This window comes from Cetorhinus maximus, chromosome 1, assembly GCF_964194155.1.
Source record: "Cetorhinus maximus chromosome 1, sCetMax3.hap1.1, whole genome shotgun sequence".
NCBI classification, from domain to species: domain Eukaryota; kingdom Metazoa; phylum Chordata; class Chondrichthyes; order Lamniformes; family Cetorhinidae; genus Cetorhinus; species Cetorhinus maximus.
The window spans coordinates 210,395,490-210,414,269 of NC_135879.1; the positions used below are offsets into that span (position 1 = coordinate 210,395,490).

The 18,780-nt window shown below is 41.0% G+C and overlaps 1 protein-coding gene across 7 annotated transcripts in view; it reads right to left on the bottom strand.

The window, feature by feature from the left end:
- me2 (malic enzyme 2, NAD(+)-dependent, mitochondrial) overlaps positions 1 to 18,780 on the bottom strand; it is a 94,197-nt gene that overhangs the window by 34,493 nt on the left and 40,924 nt on the right. For all 7 annotated transcript variants that reach the window (XM_078552449.1, XM_078552410.1, XM_078552419.1 and 4 more), the window contains 3 exons: positions 6,689 to 6,792; positions 3,029 to 3,138; positions 187 to 284 (listed from right to left, as the gene is read on the bottom strand). In XM_078552449.1, the coding sequence (XP_078408575.1) occupies positions 187 to 284; positions 3,029 to 3,138; positions 6,689 to 6,792 (312 nt within the window). The remainder of the gene's footprint in view (positions 1 to 186; positions 285 to 3,028; positions 3,139 to 6,688; positions 6,793 to 18,780) is intronic.

Here is an 18,780-nt window from a genome sequence, read left to right on the forward strand (position 1 = left end):
CAACTTCCACCCTAAACATAATCTTGGATGCAGAAGGATGATCTTTGTGCAGGAGTGAAGAAACACACCCAAGGCTTGTTCACCAAATGCTACATCACCAGCTCAGCATCAAGTCCATCCGTATAATTAGCCCTATTGTCTCCGATCTTGTGGGGGATATCAAAGGGAAAAAAATAGTCATCTTACCTCCCCTGCACCAAGGAACAGACATTTGTGCTCTGAGATTGGTTTATTAGTCACTCTCTGGGCTGACAACAATCCTGCCAGTGCTACTGCTGCAGTGCCTGTGAAATATAAAAACAACACTAGGTGGCAAACACTGACCATATAAACCAAATCAACATAAGTTTGAAATCAGGTTAAAGAGCACTGGATCAGCTGCTTACTTTAAATTAAAAATCATAGATTTATTTTGTTTGATGGTGCTTAAATATAAATGTATATATTATATGTAATGAAAAACAAAAAATTACACAGAATTTAGATTTGATAGTTTTTTAAAAAAAGATGAATTGTCTGGCATTGGGAGACATCAATTTTATTTCATAATTTCCTTATCTGCACAAAATTTATTTTCTATTAAATACTGAAACAATTGAAGTCAAGGGTTCTATTATTTTTCTTTTGCTTTAAGTTTATTGTATGAGATCGATATTTACTTTATATTTTACTCTTCTTGTTAACTGGAAGACACAGTATTGCAGCTACAACCAAATCTTGGTTCAATAGAGTCAGAGGGGTCTACTGTACAGAAAAAGGCCCTTCGGCCTATCAAGTCTGCGCCAGTCAAACAAGCACCTAGCTATTCTAATCCCATTTTCCAGCACTAGGCCCATGGCCTTGTATGCCATGGCATCGCAAGTGCACACCCAAACTTCTTAAATGTTATGAGGGTTTCTGCCTCTACCACCCTTTCAGGCAGTGTGACCCTTTGCATCAGACCTTTTAATCCTGGCATTAATTTACTATACTAAATCCATCTCTGTTCATCACTGTCATTCTATTTTAATGTAAATCCTGTTTTTAGTGTTTGCGTAATTGATAGCCTTAGATTACAGGAGAATATAGACGGGCTGGTCAGATGGGCTGGTCAGTGGCAAATGGAATTTAATCTGGATAAGTGTGAGGTGAAATTAATGCCAGGATTAAAAGGTCTGATGCAAAGGGTTACACTTAAAACACTAATAACTAATACTAGGCCAAAACTAATACTGGCCAAGGTCAGATCAGGGTAGATTATTATCTGTGATATTATTTTCTTGGCTAATTTCACCAACATTATTTGCATCCAAGTAACTGCAATAACCTTAGGCTCTGCCAGCAGATTAACCATCACTTCTTGTCCATCTTTCCATCCAGAATTTTCTTCCTTTTCCTTAGTACACCAAGACAAACTTGGTTTGAAAGGTTCCCCTCTGCTTGAACACTGATTGCGCACCCTTCTCTAGTTTCCCTCTCCAAGCTCCTCGTCTATGAGACCCATCTCTCGTTCTCCAACTCCTGACCACCAACTTTTGTTCCTGGCTCCCATGTTAGCTAATATTAATGGTTCTCTCTCCTGGAGTACTCTGCTTCAGACAAGCCATCATCACCCCCTTCCTCTTCACCCACCTCATCCTTGCAAATGGCTGCCACAACTTTAACCTCCCTTTCCTCTCCAAAGTTGAATGTGTTGTCACTTCCAAAAACAGTGTTCATCTTTCTTGGAACTCCATTTTTGAATCTCTCCAATCCGGTTTCCCCCTCTGCCATAGTACCAAAAGAGCTTTGGCCAAAGTTACAGGTAACATCCTAGTTGATTGCAACAGTTGATGCGACTGCATCCTACTTAGGCTTTTCCCACCTGTCTGAAACCTTTGACATGGTTGATCACACAATTCTGCGCCAACGCCCCTCCATCCTGACTTTGAACTCTATCGTTGTTCCTTCACTGTTGCTGGGTCAAAATCATGGAATTCCCTTCCCAACAGCACTGTGGGTGCACCTACACCACACAGACTGTAATGGTTCAAGAAAGCAGCTCACCACCACCTTCTCAAGGGCAATTAGGGGTGGGCAATAAATGCTGGCCTAGCCAGCGATGCCCATACACTGAAAGAATAAAAAAATTCACATGAACTTACTCCTCATTGCTTTGTTCATGAACAATTTCCCAATTACTTGCTGTACCTGCAAACTAACCTTTTGCAATTTATGCATTACGACATCCAGATCCCTCTGGATCTCAGTGCTCTGTAATCTCTCTCACCATTTAGATAATATGTTTGTTAAAAAAAAAATTCCTTCTGCTAAAATGGGCAATTTCACATTTTCCCACATTATACTCCATTTTCCCATTTACTTAATTTATCTATATCCCTTTGAAGCCTCTATGTCCTCTTTACAGCTCATGAACAAAACAGTCAGTTTCTTCCTTATGTCCCTCACCACTTGCATTGTCTACCCCTCAAGCAATCCCCATTTCTTTTTGCATTCACTATTGGAAAACTCCCACTAGTCAACTGTACCCGAACTTTCAAACCCCTATAAATCTAGCCTTTGACTCTACGCCATCATGATACTTTTACAGCTCTCAATCTGTTCAAATATTTTCTCATCTCCACTTTTGATGCCATTGTCACCTATAAAATAACTACCCTTGATCATCTTGGTCATTCACCGTTAAGATCCCCATCTCACGCTCTCAATTCCAAGGACGTTAACATATCTTGGACGAGACTAGGTAACTGTTGTGCCAGTCCAAAAGCCTCGATTAGCTTGATATAAGGGGCCTCCAAGCATATAACCACTATTTTAACACATTTGATTGCACCAACTGACATTGAACTCAAAATCTATACTCCACACACCATGCAAATAAAAAGCTTCTCTTGCCATATTTTCACCTATACATTGCTGTCTAGCCTTTGTTAGTTGTGTAGCTGTCTATGGTATCATGTTCACTAGTTACTTATACCCTGCAGTTAGGGACTTCAACTATTTTAAGTAATAATTTTTTTCAACTGGCAGGATCAAGTTAGAAACTTACCTTGAATATCATCATTGAATGTACAATAAGTTTCTTGGTATTTCTTCAAAAGCCTGAAGGCATTTTTATTCCCAAAATCTTCAAACTGAATAAGGGTATTACGACCATACCTATTAAAAAATAAATTCAATAAATTTCTAGACAAGATGTAGTCTTACCAATGCCCTATATAACTGAAGCATAACCTCTCTATTTTAGTATTCAATTCCTCTTGCAATAAACAATAATATTATATTAGCTTTCCCAATTACTTGCTGTACCTGCAACCTAACCTTTTGCAATTTATGCATTACGACATCTAGATCCCTCTGCATCTCAGTGTTCTGTAATCTCTCTCACCGTTTAGATAATATGCTATTTTAAAAATTCCTTCTGCTAAAATGGACGATTTCACATTTTCCCACATTATATTCCATTTGCCCATTCACTTAATCTATCTGTATCTCTTTGTAGCCTCTACGTCCTCTTCACAGCTTAATTTTCTACCTTTGTATCATCAGCAAATTTAGCAACCATACCTTTGGTCCCTTTATCTAAGCCATTTATATAAATTGTCAAAAGTTGAGGCCCAGCACTACAGGGAGGCAGTAGCACAGTGATATTGTCACTGGACTTGTATTCCAGAGAGCCAGGGTAATGCTCTGGGGACCTGGGTTCGAAGCCCACCATGGCAGACAACAAAATTTGAATTCAATAAAAATCTGGAATTAGAAGTTCAATGATGACCATGAAACCATTGTCGATTGTCATAAAAGCCCATCTGGTTCACTAATGTCCTTTAATGTCACCCTTACCTGGTCTGGCCTACATGTGACTCACTCACTGCAATGTCGTCAACTCTTAAATGCCCCCTGAACAAGGGCAATTAGGGATGGGCAATCAATGCTGGCCTAGCCAGCGATGCCCACATCCCACGAACTAAAAAAAAACACTCGTTATATCTTGCCGACCAGAAAATGACCCACTTATGCCTAGTGCTTCCTATTAGATAGCCAATCTTCTGTGCATGCCAATGTTACCCTCTAAACCATGAGTTTTTATTTCCCACAATAACCTTTGATGTGGCACCTTAACAAATGCCTTCTTGAGATCCAAGTACAGCACATCCACCAGTTCCCCTTTATCCACAGCACATGTTACTTACTCAAAGAACTCCAATTAGTTAAACATGATTTCCCATTCGCAAAACCACACTGACTCTGTCTGATTACCTTGAATTTATCTAAGTGCCCTGCTACAACATCTTTAATAATAGCTGTCCTTCTATCTATTATCGCTCCTGACCTGAGGTTTTATACAGGGCAGGAAATTCTTCTCTAATTTAAGGCGTCTTTTCAATGTTATTTACAAACATTCAACTACTCCTCTCCCTGTGGTTCTTATAGCTATGGATGCAGAAAAGGCTTTTGATTGAGTGGAATGGGACCTTATCTTCACTTCAAAAATTTGGATTTGGACTCATTTTTATAAAATGGATAAAACTATTGTATTCTTCACTGGTTACTTCAGTACATACAAATAATATCCACTTTAAACTCCTTGACCTCTATCGAGGTACCAGACAGAGCTGTTCCCTCTCCCCCCTACTTTTCGCTATTGCTACTGAACCTCTGGCAATTTCACTGCGGACCTGTGGAGATATACGGGGTGGAGTCAAGCAGAGACTCTCCCTATATGCTGATGGCCTGTTTCTTTACATCTCTGATCTGGCCTCATCTCTCCCACATATTTTCTCTATTCTTGAGTGATTTGGTCATATTTCAGGTTTTAAAATTAATTTGCAAAAGAGTGAAATTTTTCCTATTGACTCTATTGCAAAGAGTTACCTTCTTCCCTCCCCTTCATGGTTTCAGTAAACAGTTTTAAATATTTAGGAATTTTAGTTACTCGATCCCTTGGAGATCTCTTTAAACTCAACTTTGACCCTTTGCTGGAATGTACGAAGCAGGGCTTTAGCACTTTGGTCTAGCTTACCCCTTTCTTTACTTAGTCGTATAAGTTCTGTAAAGATGAATATTTTGCCAAAATTTCTATACTTATGTCAGTGCATTCCATTGTTTATTCCCAAGCATATTTTTGTTGCAATAGACCTTCCTTCCTTTATTTGGAATAAGAAAACACCCAGAACTTGAAAAGTTTTTCTACAAAGTCCCAAGCATTCAGATGATTTGGCACTGCCAAATTTTCAGTTTTATTATTGGTCTGCTAATGTCTTTCTTTATACAGCCCTATTAATGCAAACCACTAGTTTCCACCTTCAATAGCCTTTCAAGTCTGGCACGCGAGAGGCATCGAAACTCTTGCTAACTTATACATTGATAATATTTTTACTTCTTTTGACTCTCTCTCTCTCGGAAATATGATCTGCCCCACACACACTTCTTTCGCTATTTACAAATCAGAGATTTTGCGTGCAAAAAAATAGCCCAATTTCCTTTATTGCCTCCTAAATCAGATAGATATGTTAAAGTTAAATCCTTTTGTTAGGGGGTTAATTTCCAAATTGTAATCTTTAACTTTATCGTTACTCTGCCCTTTGCTTTCTACCTTAAAAACTCTCTGGGAGCAAGATTCTGACTCAGACTTATTAGAAGATAACTGGAAGTCTATTCTCTCTTGTGTACATTTCTCATCTGTATGTGCAAGACTTGAGTTGCTACAATTTAAAATCCTATATCGTATCCATCTATCCAAGGTGAAATTATCTAAGGTTTTATATCAGGTGAAACTATTTCTGGCCTATATGACCTATGATTGTTGTTGATTTTCTTATTATTTATTTTTTTGGGGGGGGTGTGGAGAGAGAGGGTTGGGTTTTTTTTCTTCTTTCTTCTTCTCCCTCCTACTTCTCTTTTCCTTTCTTTCCCTTTTTCTTCCAAATGTAAGTGTATTGAATTATTGCTGTACTGTAAGCTTTTTTTTTGTATGGTTACTTTAAGACTGTTGTTAAACTTTTAACAGATGTTTAAAGTAACTGGCCTGTAGTTTCCTGCTTTCTGTCTCCCTCCTTTTTTGAATAAAGGAGTTACATTTGCTATTTTCCAATCTAATGGATCCTTCCCAGAATCTAGTGAGTTTTGAAAAATTAAAACCACGCAGAGAGGTGGGTACTGGTGGGGATAAAGGAGGGAAGCTCCCATATAAGGTCAGTCAATGGCTCTCACAGCAAATCTATTGGTGGGCTGAATCAGCATTGTTCATGGAATACAGCTTGGTAGCAATAAGCAGTGAATACAGAGACTATGGAAGCAAGCATGAAATTTTCAATAAACTTATAATTAGGTGTTTGGGTTTGTTTTATAATTCTAACAAAATTACAAATTCATTTTAGTAAAATTACAGTGTCAGTTTTATTTATAGCATGACATTTTCAACTTTGGGGCAATGTTGATGTCCCGTGGTCACAACTCTCACTTCTGTGCTGAATCCCCTGTGGTTTGCAGTGTTACTGCTAGCTGGACCAAAACACACTTGGCACCCCACAAATGCCATTGGCATTTATAGTGTTAAATGTAATCATTGTTACAGGGACTGCAGATAAATGCTAACAAAGGCTTTTCCCTTACTGATAAGGCTCAATGAGAGAGTGCAAGAAAAAAAATGCACTTTTATTTTTTGTGAAGCTAAGTCTCAACACAGTCAAAAAGTAAATTTACTAACTTGGTTACAACTGCTTCCATAAACTCATCAAGAAGCTCATCATAATGGTGTGAACGATCTCTCTTTTGGTAAAGACCCATGTAAAAGGGATCTTTCAATAACATCTACAAAAAAGATAAAAATACCATTTTGAAGTCAGAAGAGAGATATTCCTAAGCAAGTTTCACATACTTTATGAAACTCCCATGGAATTGCTCAGAATCAGATGAGTTTAAAAATGAAAGTTTTTAAACCCTGACAAACATTACTCCCACTCTGAGCAAACCAAGAAATACCATCCTCTGCAAACAAAATTCACTCTCCTCTTGTCTCCTACCTTTCAACAGCTTAGATTATGAGGCAGAGAGACAGTGAGACAGAGCAAGAGAGGTGCGCGCACCACCAGAAACAAAGAAAGAGAGACACACCCATAAAGAAAGAGAAGCATACTCACACACAACTTCAATATACTGTTTTCCAGGGAGGGTGTAGAGTGAATAATTGTTCGAAAGGAGTAAAACAATTGACATCAAGGTTAACAGGCTCAGTGGGCAAGAGAAGCTCAGTCATGTACAGAACCACAGCACGGATAGAGTCAAGACCTGTTACTTTGAAAAGTTTTCTTTGTTTGTGATGACCATACATTTAAATATTTGCTACTACAGTAAATAATGATGGTGTAGACTGGTAGAACTTAAATAGAACAAAATGTGCATTCTTGAGAGCAAACGAGTCAAACAGAAATAAAACACAGAACCACAAATCAACAATAAAAGCATATGCATCATAACTCACTAACAAAACTGAAAAGAAGCCGAACACTGCAGCAACATCTGGAATAAGCACCAGCTACTGCTGAATTAATCAATTCAAACCAGCAGACACCAGCAAGTTAAACTGCAAAGTGGAAAACAGTGACCTAATACAGTCACAAATAAGTGGATATCAAAATCAACAAGCTCATGCAGTAGCAAGCAGCAAATTAATACTAATTTCCTAATTTTGCCACGTCACCACTTTCTGCCCTTGTAAATGCAAATCGACTTTCAATTTACATTGGCAGTTTACTTTCAAATGAATATCGTGCACTTTCTGGCTGCAAAGGCAAATATAAGCCTCTTTCAACAATATAAGAGGCATTTAGTCTGCTAAGGCTCTTAAAAGATAATATATACAGTTTTACAATATAACAAATTTATTTGTAAAAGTTTGCCCAGATTAAAATTCTGTGGTGGGAAACGGAAGTGGATAGGGGGAGACCTCCAAAGCAGAGAAAGCAAAGATCTCTTAAATCTCTCCTAAGAATAAACATCCCTCAAATCCTGTCATGCATTGATTGCAGGCTGAGAAATTCTGCAAACAAAAAATTCTGTTGCATGCATGTGCTTCAACTCTCACTATTGTGGGCCAAAAGTATTCAACAGTGTACAGTTTTAGGGGCTATATAACCTATGACCGCTCCTATTTCTTACGTTATGAAGCCCAGGCTTTGGATTCTGCTCCGAGCCAACAAATAAAAACTTTAACGAAGGCATTGAAAGACACAAAAGATAATTAAATGGATAAATGTAATCATGAAATTATAAAATGTGCATTTTGCCACAGATATTAGAATTTCAGATGCAAGGGGAAAAAAATTGTAAAGAAATTTTTTTTTCAGAAAGCATTCAAAAGATTTATGGGGGGGTGTGCTGCGCAGAAGCGCAGCCAATCGCCACCCGCGATTGGCTGTGCGCCGCCATTTTACGCAGGCAAGTCAATTGAGGCCCACCCAGCCTGAGGCGCACCCTGAAGCACTGAGCGCTCCCTGTGCGGGCAAGGAGGAAGAGGAAGAGGGAGAGTCGGGGCCTGCGCTCTTCCGCGGATGCGCGCGAAAGAGCGCAGGAATCTCCCTGAGGCACGGAGCTGCTGTCACATGAGCTGGAACATGTCAATGAATTTTAAATTAAAAATTTCATTGGATTTATAAACACTTCATGAAACCTCACCCCGCCCGTGGATGAGGTTTCATGATAAATGCGAAGGCTGCCTGGGTTCTTCGCCTGCCTGCTAACCTTAAGGTTGGATGGGCAACCCAGACAACTTAATAGGTCTTTGACAGTTCAGTGGGCACGCAGCCAACTCTGGTGCATGCCTGCCAAACTGACGATTGGAATTTTACGCGTTGGTGAGTGGGGCCCACCCCCACATGCCAACCAGAAGATTCAGGCCTATGGAAACTTGAACCAGATCTTGCAAGTTCAATTTAATAATTTAATAAGTGGTGCATTTAACAAAGTAAGGAGTTTCAAGAATGATGTCAATAAAAAGCACCGAGGCACAAGAGGAGAAATCAGGTCAGATGACCAAAAGCTTAACTAAATAGGTTGGTTTTAAGAAAAAAGGCGGAGAGATTTAAGGAGAGAATTCCAGGACGAAAGCAGCTGAAAGCATGGCCACACCAATGGAATGATTAAAATCAGGGATGAGCAAGAGGCCAGGTTTGGAAGAGCACAGAGACCTTAAGACTTGCAAGAAGCAGAGATAGGGAAGGGCAAAGCCATCAAGGGATTTGAAAATAAGGATGGAGATTTTAAAACTGAGGCATTGTTGAACTGGGAGCAAGTGAAGATCAGCAAGCAGCAAGGTAATAGTTGGACAAAATTTGGACATAGTTAAAATACAGGCAGCAGAGTTTGGATGAGCACAAGTTTATTAGGGTGGAAGATGAAAGGCTGGCTGGGAGTGTTTTGAAATAATCAAGTCTGCAGGTAACAGTGGCATGAAAGCTTCAGCAGATGAACTGAGGCAAGGTTGAAGTCGAGCAACATTACATAGATGGAAATGAGAAGCTTTGGAGGTGATGGGGATAGCTGGTTAAAATCTCATCTCAGGGTCAAACAATACCAAGTTACAGCCTTTCTCAGCTTAAGACAGTTGCCAGGGATCAAATGGCTTCAATCTTCCTAATATTTAGCTGGGGGTAGATTTCTGATCAGCCAATAAAGGATAAACAATGTGACAAATCAGAGACAATGGGAGTCCAAAGAGGTGCTGGGGAGATGGAGCCCAGTGTCTTTGGCATATATGTGGAAACTGCTGTATTTTTGAATGATTCTGGGGGGTAGCCTGTAGATAATAAAAAGGGGGCCAAGGATAGATCCTTCAGGGCTCGAGGAAACAACATAGGAGTGCAGAGAGAAGAAGCTGCAGGTGATTCAGACTCTGTACTCTGGTTGGAGGTGGAGCTTCAAAGTCCATCACCGAGAGTGGCTTGGTAGCACCACTATTGGCTGAGTCTTGAAGGACAACGCTACCAGACTGGGCCTGCAGCAGTTGGTGAGGGAACCAACAAGGAGGGAAAAACCTACTTGACCTCACCAATTTACTTGTCGCAGATGCACCTGCCCATGACACTACTGGTAGGAGAGATCACCGCAAGTCTTTATGGAGACGAAGTCCAGTCTTCACACTGAGGAAACCGCTGTAGTGATGCGTGGCAATACCACCATGCTGAATGGGCTAGATTCAGAACATATCTAGCAGCTCAAAACTGGGCACCCATGAGGCACTGTGGGCCATCAGCAGCAACAGAATTGTTTTCAATCACAATCTGTAACCTCATGACCTGGAATATCCCTCACTCTACAATTACCTTCAAGCCAGGGGATCAACGTTGGTTCAACAAGAGGTGCAGGACAGCATGCCACGAGCAACACCAGGCACACATAAAAATGAGGTGCCAACCTGGTGAAGCTACAACACAGGACTATATGCATGTTAAACAACAGAAGCAGCATGCGATTCTACAACCAACAGATCAGATCAAAGCTCTATAGTCGTGCCACATCCAGTCACTAGTACTGGTGGATAATTAAACAACAAACAGGAGGAGGCAGCTCCACAAATATTCCCATCCTCAATGATGGGGAACCCAGCATGTCAGTGCAACCATCCTTAGCTCAAAGTGCCAAGTGAATGAGCCATCGTCTCTCCTGAGGTCACAGCATTACAGATGCCAGTATTCAGCCAATTCAATTCACTCTACGTTAATATCAATGAATGGCCGAAGACACAGGATACAGAAAGACTATGGGCCCCGATAACAGTACTGAAGACTTGTGCACCAGAACTAGCCACTCCACGAGTCAAGCTGTTCCAGGAAAGCTACAACACTGGCACCCATCTGACAATGTGAAAATTTAGTCAGGTATGTTCTGGGCACAAAACGCAGGACAAATTTAATCTGGCCAATTACCACCCCATCAGTCTACTCTTGATCATCAGCAAGTGATGGAGGGTATGAGTAAGCAGTATTTACACAGCAATAACCTGCTCACTGAGGTGCAATTTAAGTGCCACCAGGGCCACCTGGCTCCTGACATTAAACCCTTGATCCAATGGATAAAAGAGCTGAATGTAAGAGGTGAGGAGAAAGTACTTCCTTGATATCAAGGCAACATTTGACCAAGTATTCAGCTAATTCAAGGAGCCAAGCAAAATTGAAGTCAATGGGAATCGGGGGAAAACTCTACACTGGTTGGAGTCATACCTAGCATAAAAGGAAATGGTTGTGGTTGCTAGAGGCTAATCAGATCAGCCTCAGGACGTCACTGCAGGAGTTCCTCAGGGTAGTGTCCTCAGCCCAACCATCTGCAGGTACTTCATGAATGACCTTCCTTCCATCATAAGGTCAGAAGTGGGAATGTTCGTTGATGATTGCAGAGTGTTCAGTACCATTCACAACTCCTCAGAGACTGACGCAGTCTTTGTCCATATGCAACAAGACCTGGACATTCAGGCTTGGGCTGCTAAGTGGCAATTAACATTCACACCACACAAATGCCAGGCAATGGCCATCTCCAACGAGAGTGAATCGAACCATCTCCACTTGATATTCAATGACATGACCATTGCTGAATTCCAACTATCAGAATCCTGGGGGGATTACTATTGACTGGAAACTTCAATGGACCAGCCATATAAATATTGCAGCTACAAAAGCTGGCTGAGGCGTTAGAAATTATGGGGCAAGCAATTCACTTCAAGCCCGTCCACCATCTACAAGGCACAATTCAGGGGCATGATGGAATATTCTTCAACACTCTAAACATTTGCTCCCTCCACCAGTGCACAGTGGCAGCAGTTTGTACCATCTACAAGGTGCACTGCAGAAACTTGCTAAGGCTCCTTCGACAGTGTCTCCAAAACACATGACTTCTACCATCTAGATGGACAAGGGCAGCAGAAGCATCGGAACACCACCACCTGCAAGTTCCCCTCCGAGCCCCACACCATCCAGTTTGGAGCTATATCGTCATTCCTTCCCCATCAGGTGAAAACCTGGAACTCCCTTCTTAAAAGCACTGTGGGCATACCAACACTAGATGGACTGCAGTTGTTCAAGACAACCACTCAACACCACCTCCTCAAGGGCAATTAAGAATGGGCAACAAATACTGGCCTTGCCAGTGATGTACACATTCCATGAAAAAAAAAGATAAGAATGGAATCAAGCAAAGATAGTTCTGCTCAGGTGGTGTACAGAGGGGAGGCTATGGAAGAGGAGGATGCTGTGGCCCATCATGTCAAAGGCTGAAGACAGGTCCAGGACAAGGAGGAATAGCTTATCACGATCACAAAAATTGCTGTCAATGATTTTGACGAGGGCCTTTCAGTATTGTGGGCGGAAACTTGATGGAGGGATTCAAATATGGAACTGCAGGAACAATAGGCACTGATTTGGGAAGCACAATAAATTCAAGGAACGGAGGAGATGGGAGATAAGATGGTTTGTATGGACAGAGGTTAGAGATAGCTTTTTTGAGGTGAGGGGTAATGACAGTAGATACAAAGGGAAGAGAACAATATCCGAGTAGAGGCAATCATTAATGATACCAGCTAAGATGGAGCCAAGGAAGGAAAGTCGAGTGGTCAGCAATTTGGTTGGAATTGGATTGAGGGAGCAGGAAGTGAGTCAGGGGGACATGATGAGCTCCGAGTTAGCATTGCAGATGAGGTAGGATCTAGAGATAGAGGCAAGTTCAGGACCAGGACAGCCAGGGCATTTGGAGAAGTTTGTCCCAATGGGTTAGAGGGACAGAAGTGTCAGAGACAGCTGAACAGATGGTCAGGACCTTTATAACAAAAACGTCACTGAGCTCCTCGTATTTATTGTCGGAGCGGAGGGTGGAGGAAAGGAAGGCCGGTTTAAGTATACAGTTAATGCAAAGAGAAGCAGAGAATTATCTTTGCATTCCTGGATGAACTTAGAATAATGAGCAGTTTTCGCAGCCGATGGCATTAATACTTCAAATGGTCCAGCCAGATCTAACAGATGGAGGAGTAATAGTTCTTAAGGGGACAAGGGCATTATAGGTGAAGTTACAATTTAGTATATTTCTGCAAATACCAACGTAATGATAAATTGTAGTCAAAAACCAAGATAGATGGGAATTTGAAAGTAAAGAGATAAATGACTTGGGAATTTCTTTTCCAGGGGAGAAGATTAAAAGAAGTGGAGTTGGGACGGGTACTGCAGGTACTGATTAAAGTTCAATCAAACAAGCAACTCTTAGTGTAACTAACAGGCAAATAAAAGCAAACATCTTTCATCCTCTCCCTACCTTTTGTTTCTTTACCATTATTTCATTCCATTATCTTCCCTGAGGGGAAATGATTCATGCTCAAAGCACTTCAGCTAAATAAATATACCTGAACAGGAAAACGTGCATGGGAAAAGGCACAGAGTGTAGAACTAATTGGATAGCTCTTTCAAAGAGCCAACACAGGCACTTTTGAGCTGAATTACTTCCTTTTTCTTGTCTGATTCCATGGCTATTAATTTGCTTAACGGGACTTTGAAGGATCATTAAGCAAGGTAAAGAAACCCAAGATTGGTCATGATTGTACTGAATGGCGAAGCAGGCTTGATGGGCCATGTGATCTGCTCCTGCTCCTATTTCTTATGTTCTTGTAAAAAAAATCTGAACTATAAAGGTTTGAAATGAAATAGAAAACTTTAATGAACTAAACATTAGTGTAAAACAAAAATAAAAATACCTGGAAAAACTCAGCAGGTCTGGCAGCATCTGCGGAGAGGAACACAGTTAACGTTTCGAATCCATATGACTCTTCAACAGAACTAAGTAAAATTGGAAGAGAGGTGAAATATAAGCTGGTTTGGGGGGGGGGGGGGGGAGGTGGGACAAGTAGAGCTGGATAGAGGGCCAGTGATAGGTGGAGATAGCCAAAAGATGTCATAGACAAAAGGACAAAGAGGTGTTGAAGGTGGTGATATTATCTAAGGAATGTGCTAATTAAGGGTAGAAAGCAGGACAAGCAAGGTACAGATAGCCCTAGTGGGGGTGGGGGTGAAGGAATCGAAATAGGCTAAAAGGTAGAGATAAAACAATGGATGGAAATACATTTTTTTTCCAATAATTTATATAGATTTTTCTTTCCCACCTATTTCCATTATTTTAAAATGTATTTCCATCCATTGTTTTATCTCTACCTTTTAGCCTATTTCAATTCCTTCACCCCACCCCCACTAGGGCTATCTGTACCTTGCTTGTCCTGCTTTCTACCCTTAATTAGCACATTCCTTAGATAATATCACCACCTTCAACACCTCTTTGTCCTTTTGTCTATGACATCTTTTGGCTATCTCCACCTATCACTGGCCCTCTATCCAGTTCTACTTGTCCCACCCCCCCTTAAACCAGCTTATATTTCACCTCTCTTCTATTTTTACTTAGTTCTGTTGAAGAATCATACCGACTCGAAACGTTAACTGTGTTCCTCTCCGCAGATGCTGCCAGACCTGCTGATTTTTCCAGGTGTTTTTATTTTTGTTTTGGATTTCCAGCATCTGCGGTTTTTTGCTTTTGTAAACATTAGTGTATCTTTGCTCTGATACAGATCTGTACAGAAATCACACTCTGATGTCTTACAACAACAATAAGAGCTTGGAAGCTTATCACATGGTTTAAAATTACGAAAAAAATCAGAAGGGTTTCAGTAGACTATCATTTCCGTATTTCAATTGGCCTATAAAAGGTTGAATGAAAGTAAACCATTTAATCGAGGAATAAACATTTTAAGGATTACGCAGATTCCTTCATCAGTGGAACAAAAAATAGAGACATAGAAAATAGGAGTAGGCCATTCGGCCCTTTGAGCCTGCTCCACCATTCATTATGATCATGGCTGATCATCCAACTCAATAACCTACTCCCGCTTTCTCCCCATATCCTTTGATCCCATTCGCCCCAAGAGCTATATCTAACTCCTTCTTGAAAACATACAATGTTTTGGCCTCAACTACTTTCTGTGGTAGCAAATTCCATAGGCTCACCACTTTCTGGGTGAAGAAATTTCTCCTTATCTCAGTCCTAAATGGTCTACCCCGTATCCTCAGACTGTGACCACTGGTTCTGGACTCCCCAACATCGGGAACATCCTTCCTGCATCTATCCTGTCCAGTCCTGTTAGAATTTTATAGGTTTCTATGAGATCCCCCCATATTCTTCTGAACTCAAGCTAATATAATCCTAACCGACTCAATCTCTCCTCATATGTCAGTTCCACCATCCCAGGAATCAGCCTGGTAAACCTTCGCTGCACTCCATCTATAGCAAGAGCATCCTTCCTCAGATAAGGAGACCAAAACTGCACACAATATACCAAGGCCCTGTATAATTAGAGCAAGACATCCCTGCTCCTGTACTCGAATCCTCTCGCTATGAAGGCCAACATAGCATTTGCCTTCTTTACTGCCTGCTGCACCTGCATGCTTAACTTCAGCAACTGGTGTACAAGGACACCCAGGTCTCATTGCACATTTCCCCCTCTCAATTTATAGCCATTCAGATAATAATCTGCCTTCCTGTTTTTGCTACCAAAGTGGAGAACCTCAGTTATCCAAATTATACTGCATCTGCCATGCATTTGCCCTCTCACTCAGCTTGTCCAAATCACACTGAAGTATCTCTGCATCCTCCTCACAACTCACCCTCCCACCTAGCTTTGTGTCATCTGCAAATTTGGCGATATTACATTTAGTTCCCTCATCTAAATCATTAATATATATTGTGAATAGCTGGGGTCCCAGCACCGATCCCTGCAGTACTCCACTAGTCACTGCCTGCCATTCAGAAAAAGACCCGTTTATTCCTACTCTGTTTCCTGTCTGCTAACCAGTTTTCTATCCACCTAAATACACTACCCCCAATCCCATGCGCTTTAATTTTACACGCTAATCTCTTGTGGGGCTTTGTCGAAAGCCTTCTGAAAGTCCAAATAAACCACATCCACTGGCTCCCCCTCATCAACTCTACTAGTTACATCCTCAAAAAATTCCAGTAGATTTGTCAAGCATGATTTCCTTTTTGCAAATTCCTGCTGACCCTGTCTGATTCTGCCACTGTTTTCCAAGTGCTCAGCTATTAAATCTTTTATAATGGATTCTAAAATTTTCCCCACCACCGACGTCAGGCTGACTGGTCTATAATTCACTGTTTTCTCTCTACCTCCCTTTTTAAATAGCAGGGTTACATTAGCTACCCTCCAATCTGTAGGAACTGTTCCAGAGTCTGTAGGATCTCAGAAGATGACCACCAATGCATCCACTATTTCCAGGGCCACTTCTTTAAGTACTCTGGGATGTAGATTATTAGGCCCTGGGGATTTATCGGCCTTCAATCCCATCAATTTTCCCATGCCATTTCTCTACTAATACTGATTTCTTTCAGTTCCTCCCTCTGTGTTCCTCAACATTTTTGGTATGTTATTTGTGTCCTCCTTTGTGAAGGCAGAACCAAAGTATGTATTTAGTTGGTCAGCTATTTCTTTGTTCCCCATTATAAATTCCCCTGTTTCTGCCTGTAAGGGACCTATATTTGTCTTCACCAAACTTTTTCTCTTCACATACCTATAGAAATTTTTACAGTCAGTTCCAGGCAAGCTTACTCTCGTACTATATTTTCCCCTGCTTAATCAATCCCTTGGTCCTCCTTTGCTGAATTCTAAAGTGCTCCCAATCCTCAGGTCTGTTGTCTTTTCTGACCAATTTGTATGCCTCTTCCATGGATCTAATACTATCTTTAATTTCCCTTGTAAGCCATGGTTTGGCTACCTTTCCTGTTTTATTTTTGTGCCAGACAGGAATAAACAATTGTTGCAGTTCACCCATGCGCTCTTTGAATGTTTGCCATTGCCTATCCACCGTCATCCCTTTAAGTAACGTTTCCCAATCCATCATAGCCAACTCACGTCTCATACCATCGTAGTTTCCTTTATTAAGATCCTAGTCTCAGAATCAACTACGTCACTCTCCATCTTGATGAAGAATTCTATCATATTATGGTCGCTCATTCCCAAGGGGCCTCGCACAACTAGATTGCCAATTATTCCTTTCTCATTACACAATACCCAGTCTAGGATGGCCTGTTCTCTCGTTGGTTCCTCAACGTATTGGTCCAGAAAACCATCCTGTATACACTCCAGGAATTCCTCCTCTACGGTATTGTTACTAATTTGATTTGCCCAATCTATATGCAGATTAAAGTCACTCATAATTACAGATGTTCCTTTATTGCATGCGACTCTAATTTCCCATTTAATGCCATTCCCAACATCACCACTACAGTTTACGGATCTATATACAACCCCCACTAACGTTTTTTGCCCCTTAGTGTTTCTCAGCTCTACCCATACAGATACCACATCGTGATATCATTTCTCACTATTGCATTAATTTCCTCTTTAACCAGCAATGCAACTCCACCGCCTTTTCCTTTTTGTTTGTCCTTCCTAAATACTGAATACCCCTGGATGTTCAGTTCCCATCCCTGGTCACCCTGCAGCCATGTCTCCGTAATCCCGACTACATCATACCTGTTTACATCTATTTGTGCTTTATTGCGAATGCTTCTCGCGTTAAGGCACAAAGCCTCAAGGTTTGTCTTTTTAACATTACTTGTCCCATTCCCACTATTTTTCCACGGAGGCCCTGTTTGACTCTTGCCCTTGATTTCTCTATCACTTTTCTTATTCCCCTTTCTTTTCTTCTTGTCCTTGATTGCCCCTCCTCTGACTCCTTGTATAGGTTCCCATCCCCCTGCCACTTTAGTTTAAACCCCCCCCAATCACTCTAGTAAATATCCCCCCGTAGGAAATCCTTTCATGGGATTTGGGTATCGCTGGATAAGCCAGCATTTTTGGTCATCCCTAATTGCCATTGAACGGAGTGGCTTGCTCGGACACAGAGGGCAGTTAAGTACATTGTGCTGTGGATCTGGAGTCACAGGTAGTCAAAACTAGGTTTGGACAGCAGATTTCCTTCCCCAAAAGAACATTAATGAACCAGATGGGTTTTTACAACAATCGATGAAAGTTGTCATAGTCATCATTATTGAGACAAGTTTTATTAATTGAATTTAAATTCCACCAAGCTGCTGCGGTGGGATTTGAACCCATGTCAACAGAGCATTAGTCTGGGCCTCCGGATTACTAGTCCATTGACATCACCACTACATCACCATTTCTCCCATTGATTTACAAGAAAATGAAATGACAACTGCAAGACATTACACAGACTATAATTTCAACATTTAACAAGATTGTAATGGATGCTATAAACACAAAAAAATCAGTCTGATGAAGCTATCACCTATCAAATCTTAGACTGATGCCTCAAGCTAGACACTTAAAGTAAAATAAAAGCAAAATACTGTGGATGCTGGAAATCTGAAACAAAAACAGAAAATGCTGGAAAAACTCAGCAGGTCTAACAGCATCTGTGGAGAGAGAAACAGAGTTAACATTTCGTATGACCCTTCTTCAGAGCCAAAGAGAAGTGGAAATGTGATAAAATTTATACTGTTTAAGGGGAATGAGGCAGGTGAAGCTGGATAGAAGGCCAGCGCTAGGTGGGGACAAAGGAGAGATTGACAAAGATGTCATAAACTAAAGGAAAAAGGGGACGTTAATGGTAGTAAAAAGTAATGAAGGCAAATTGAATTTTGGCCTGTATTGTTAGGGGGTTGGAGTTTAAAAATAGGGAAGTCTTGTTACAAATCCTGGGTGTTGGTGAGGCCGCACCTGGAGCGCTGTGTACAGTTTTGGTCCCC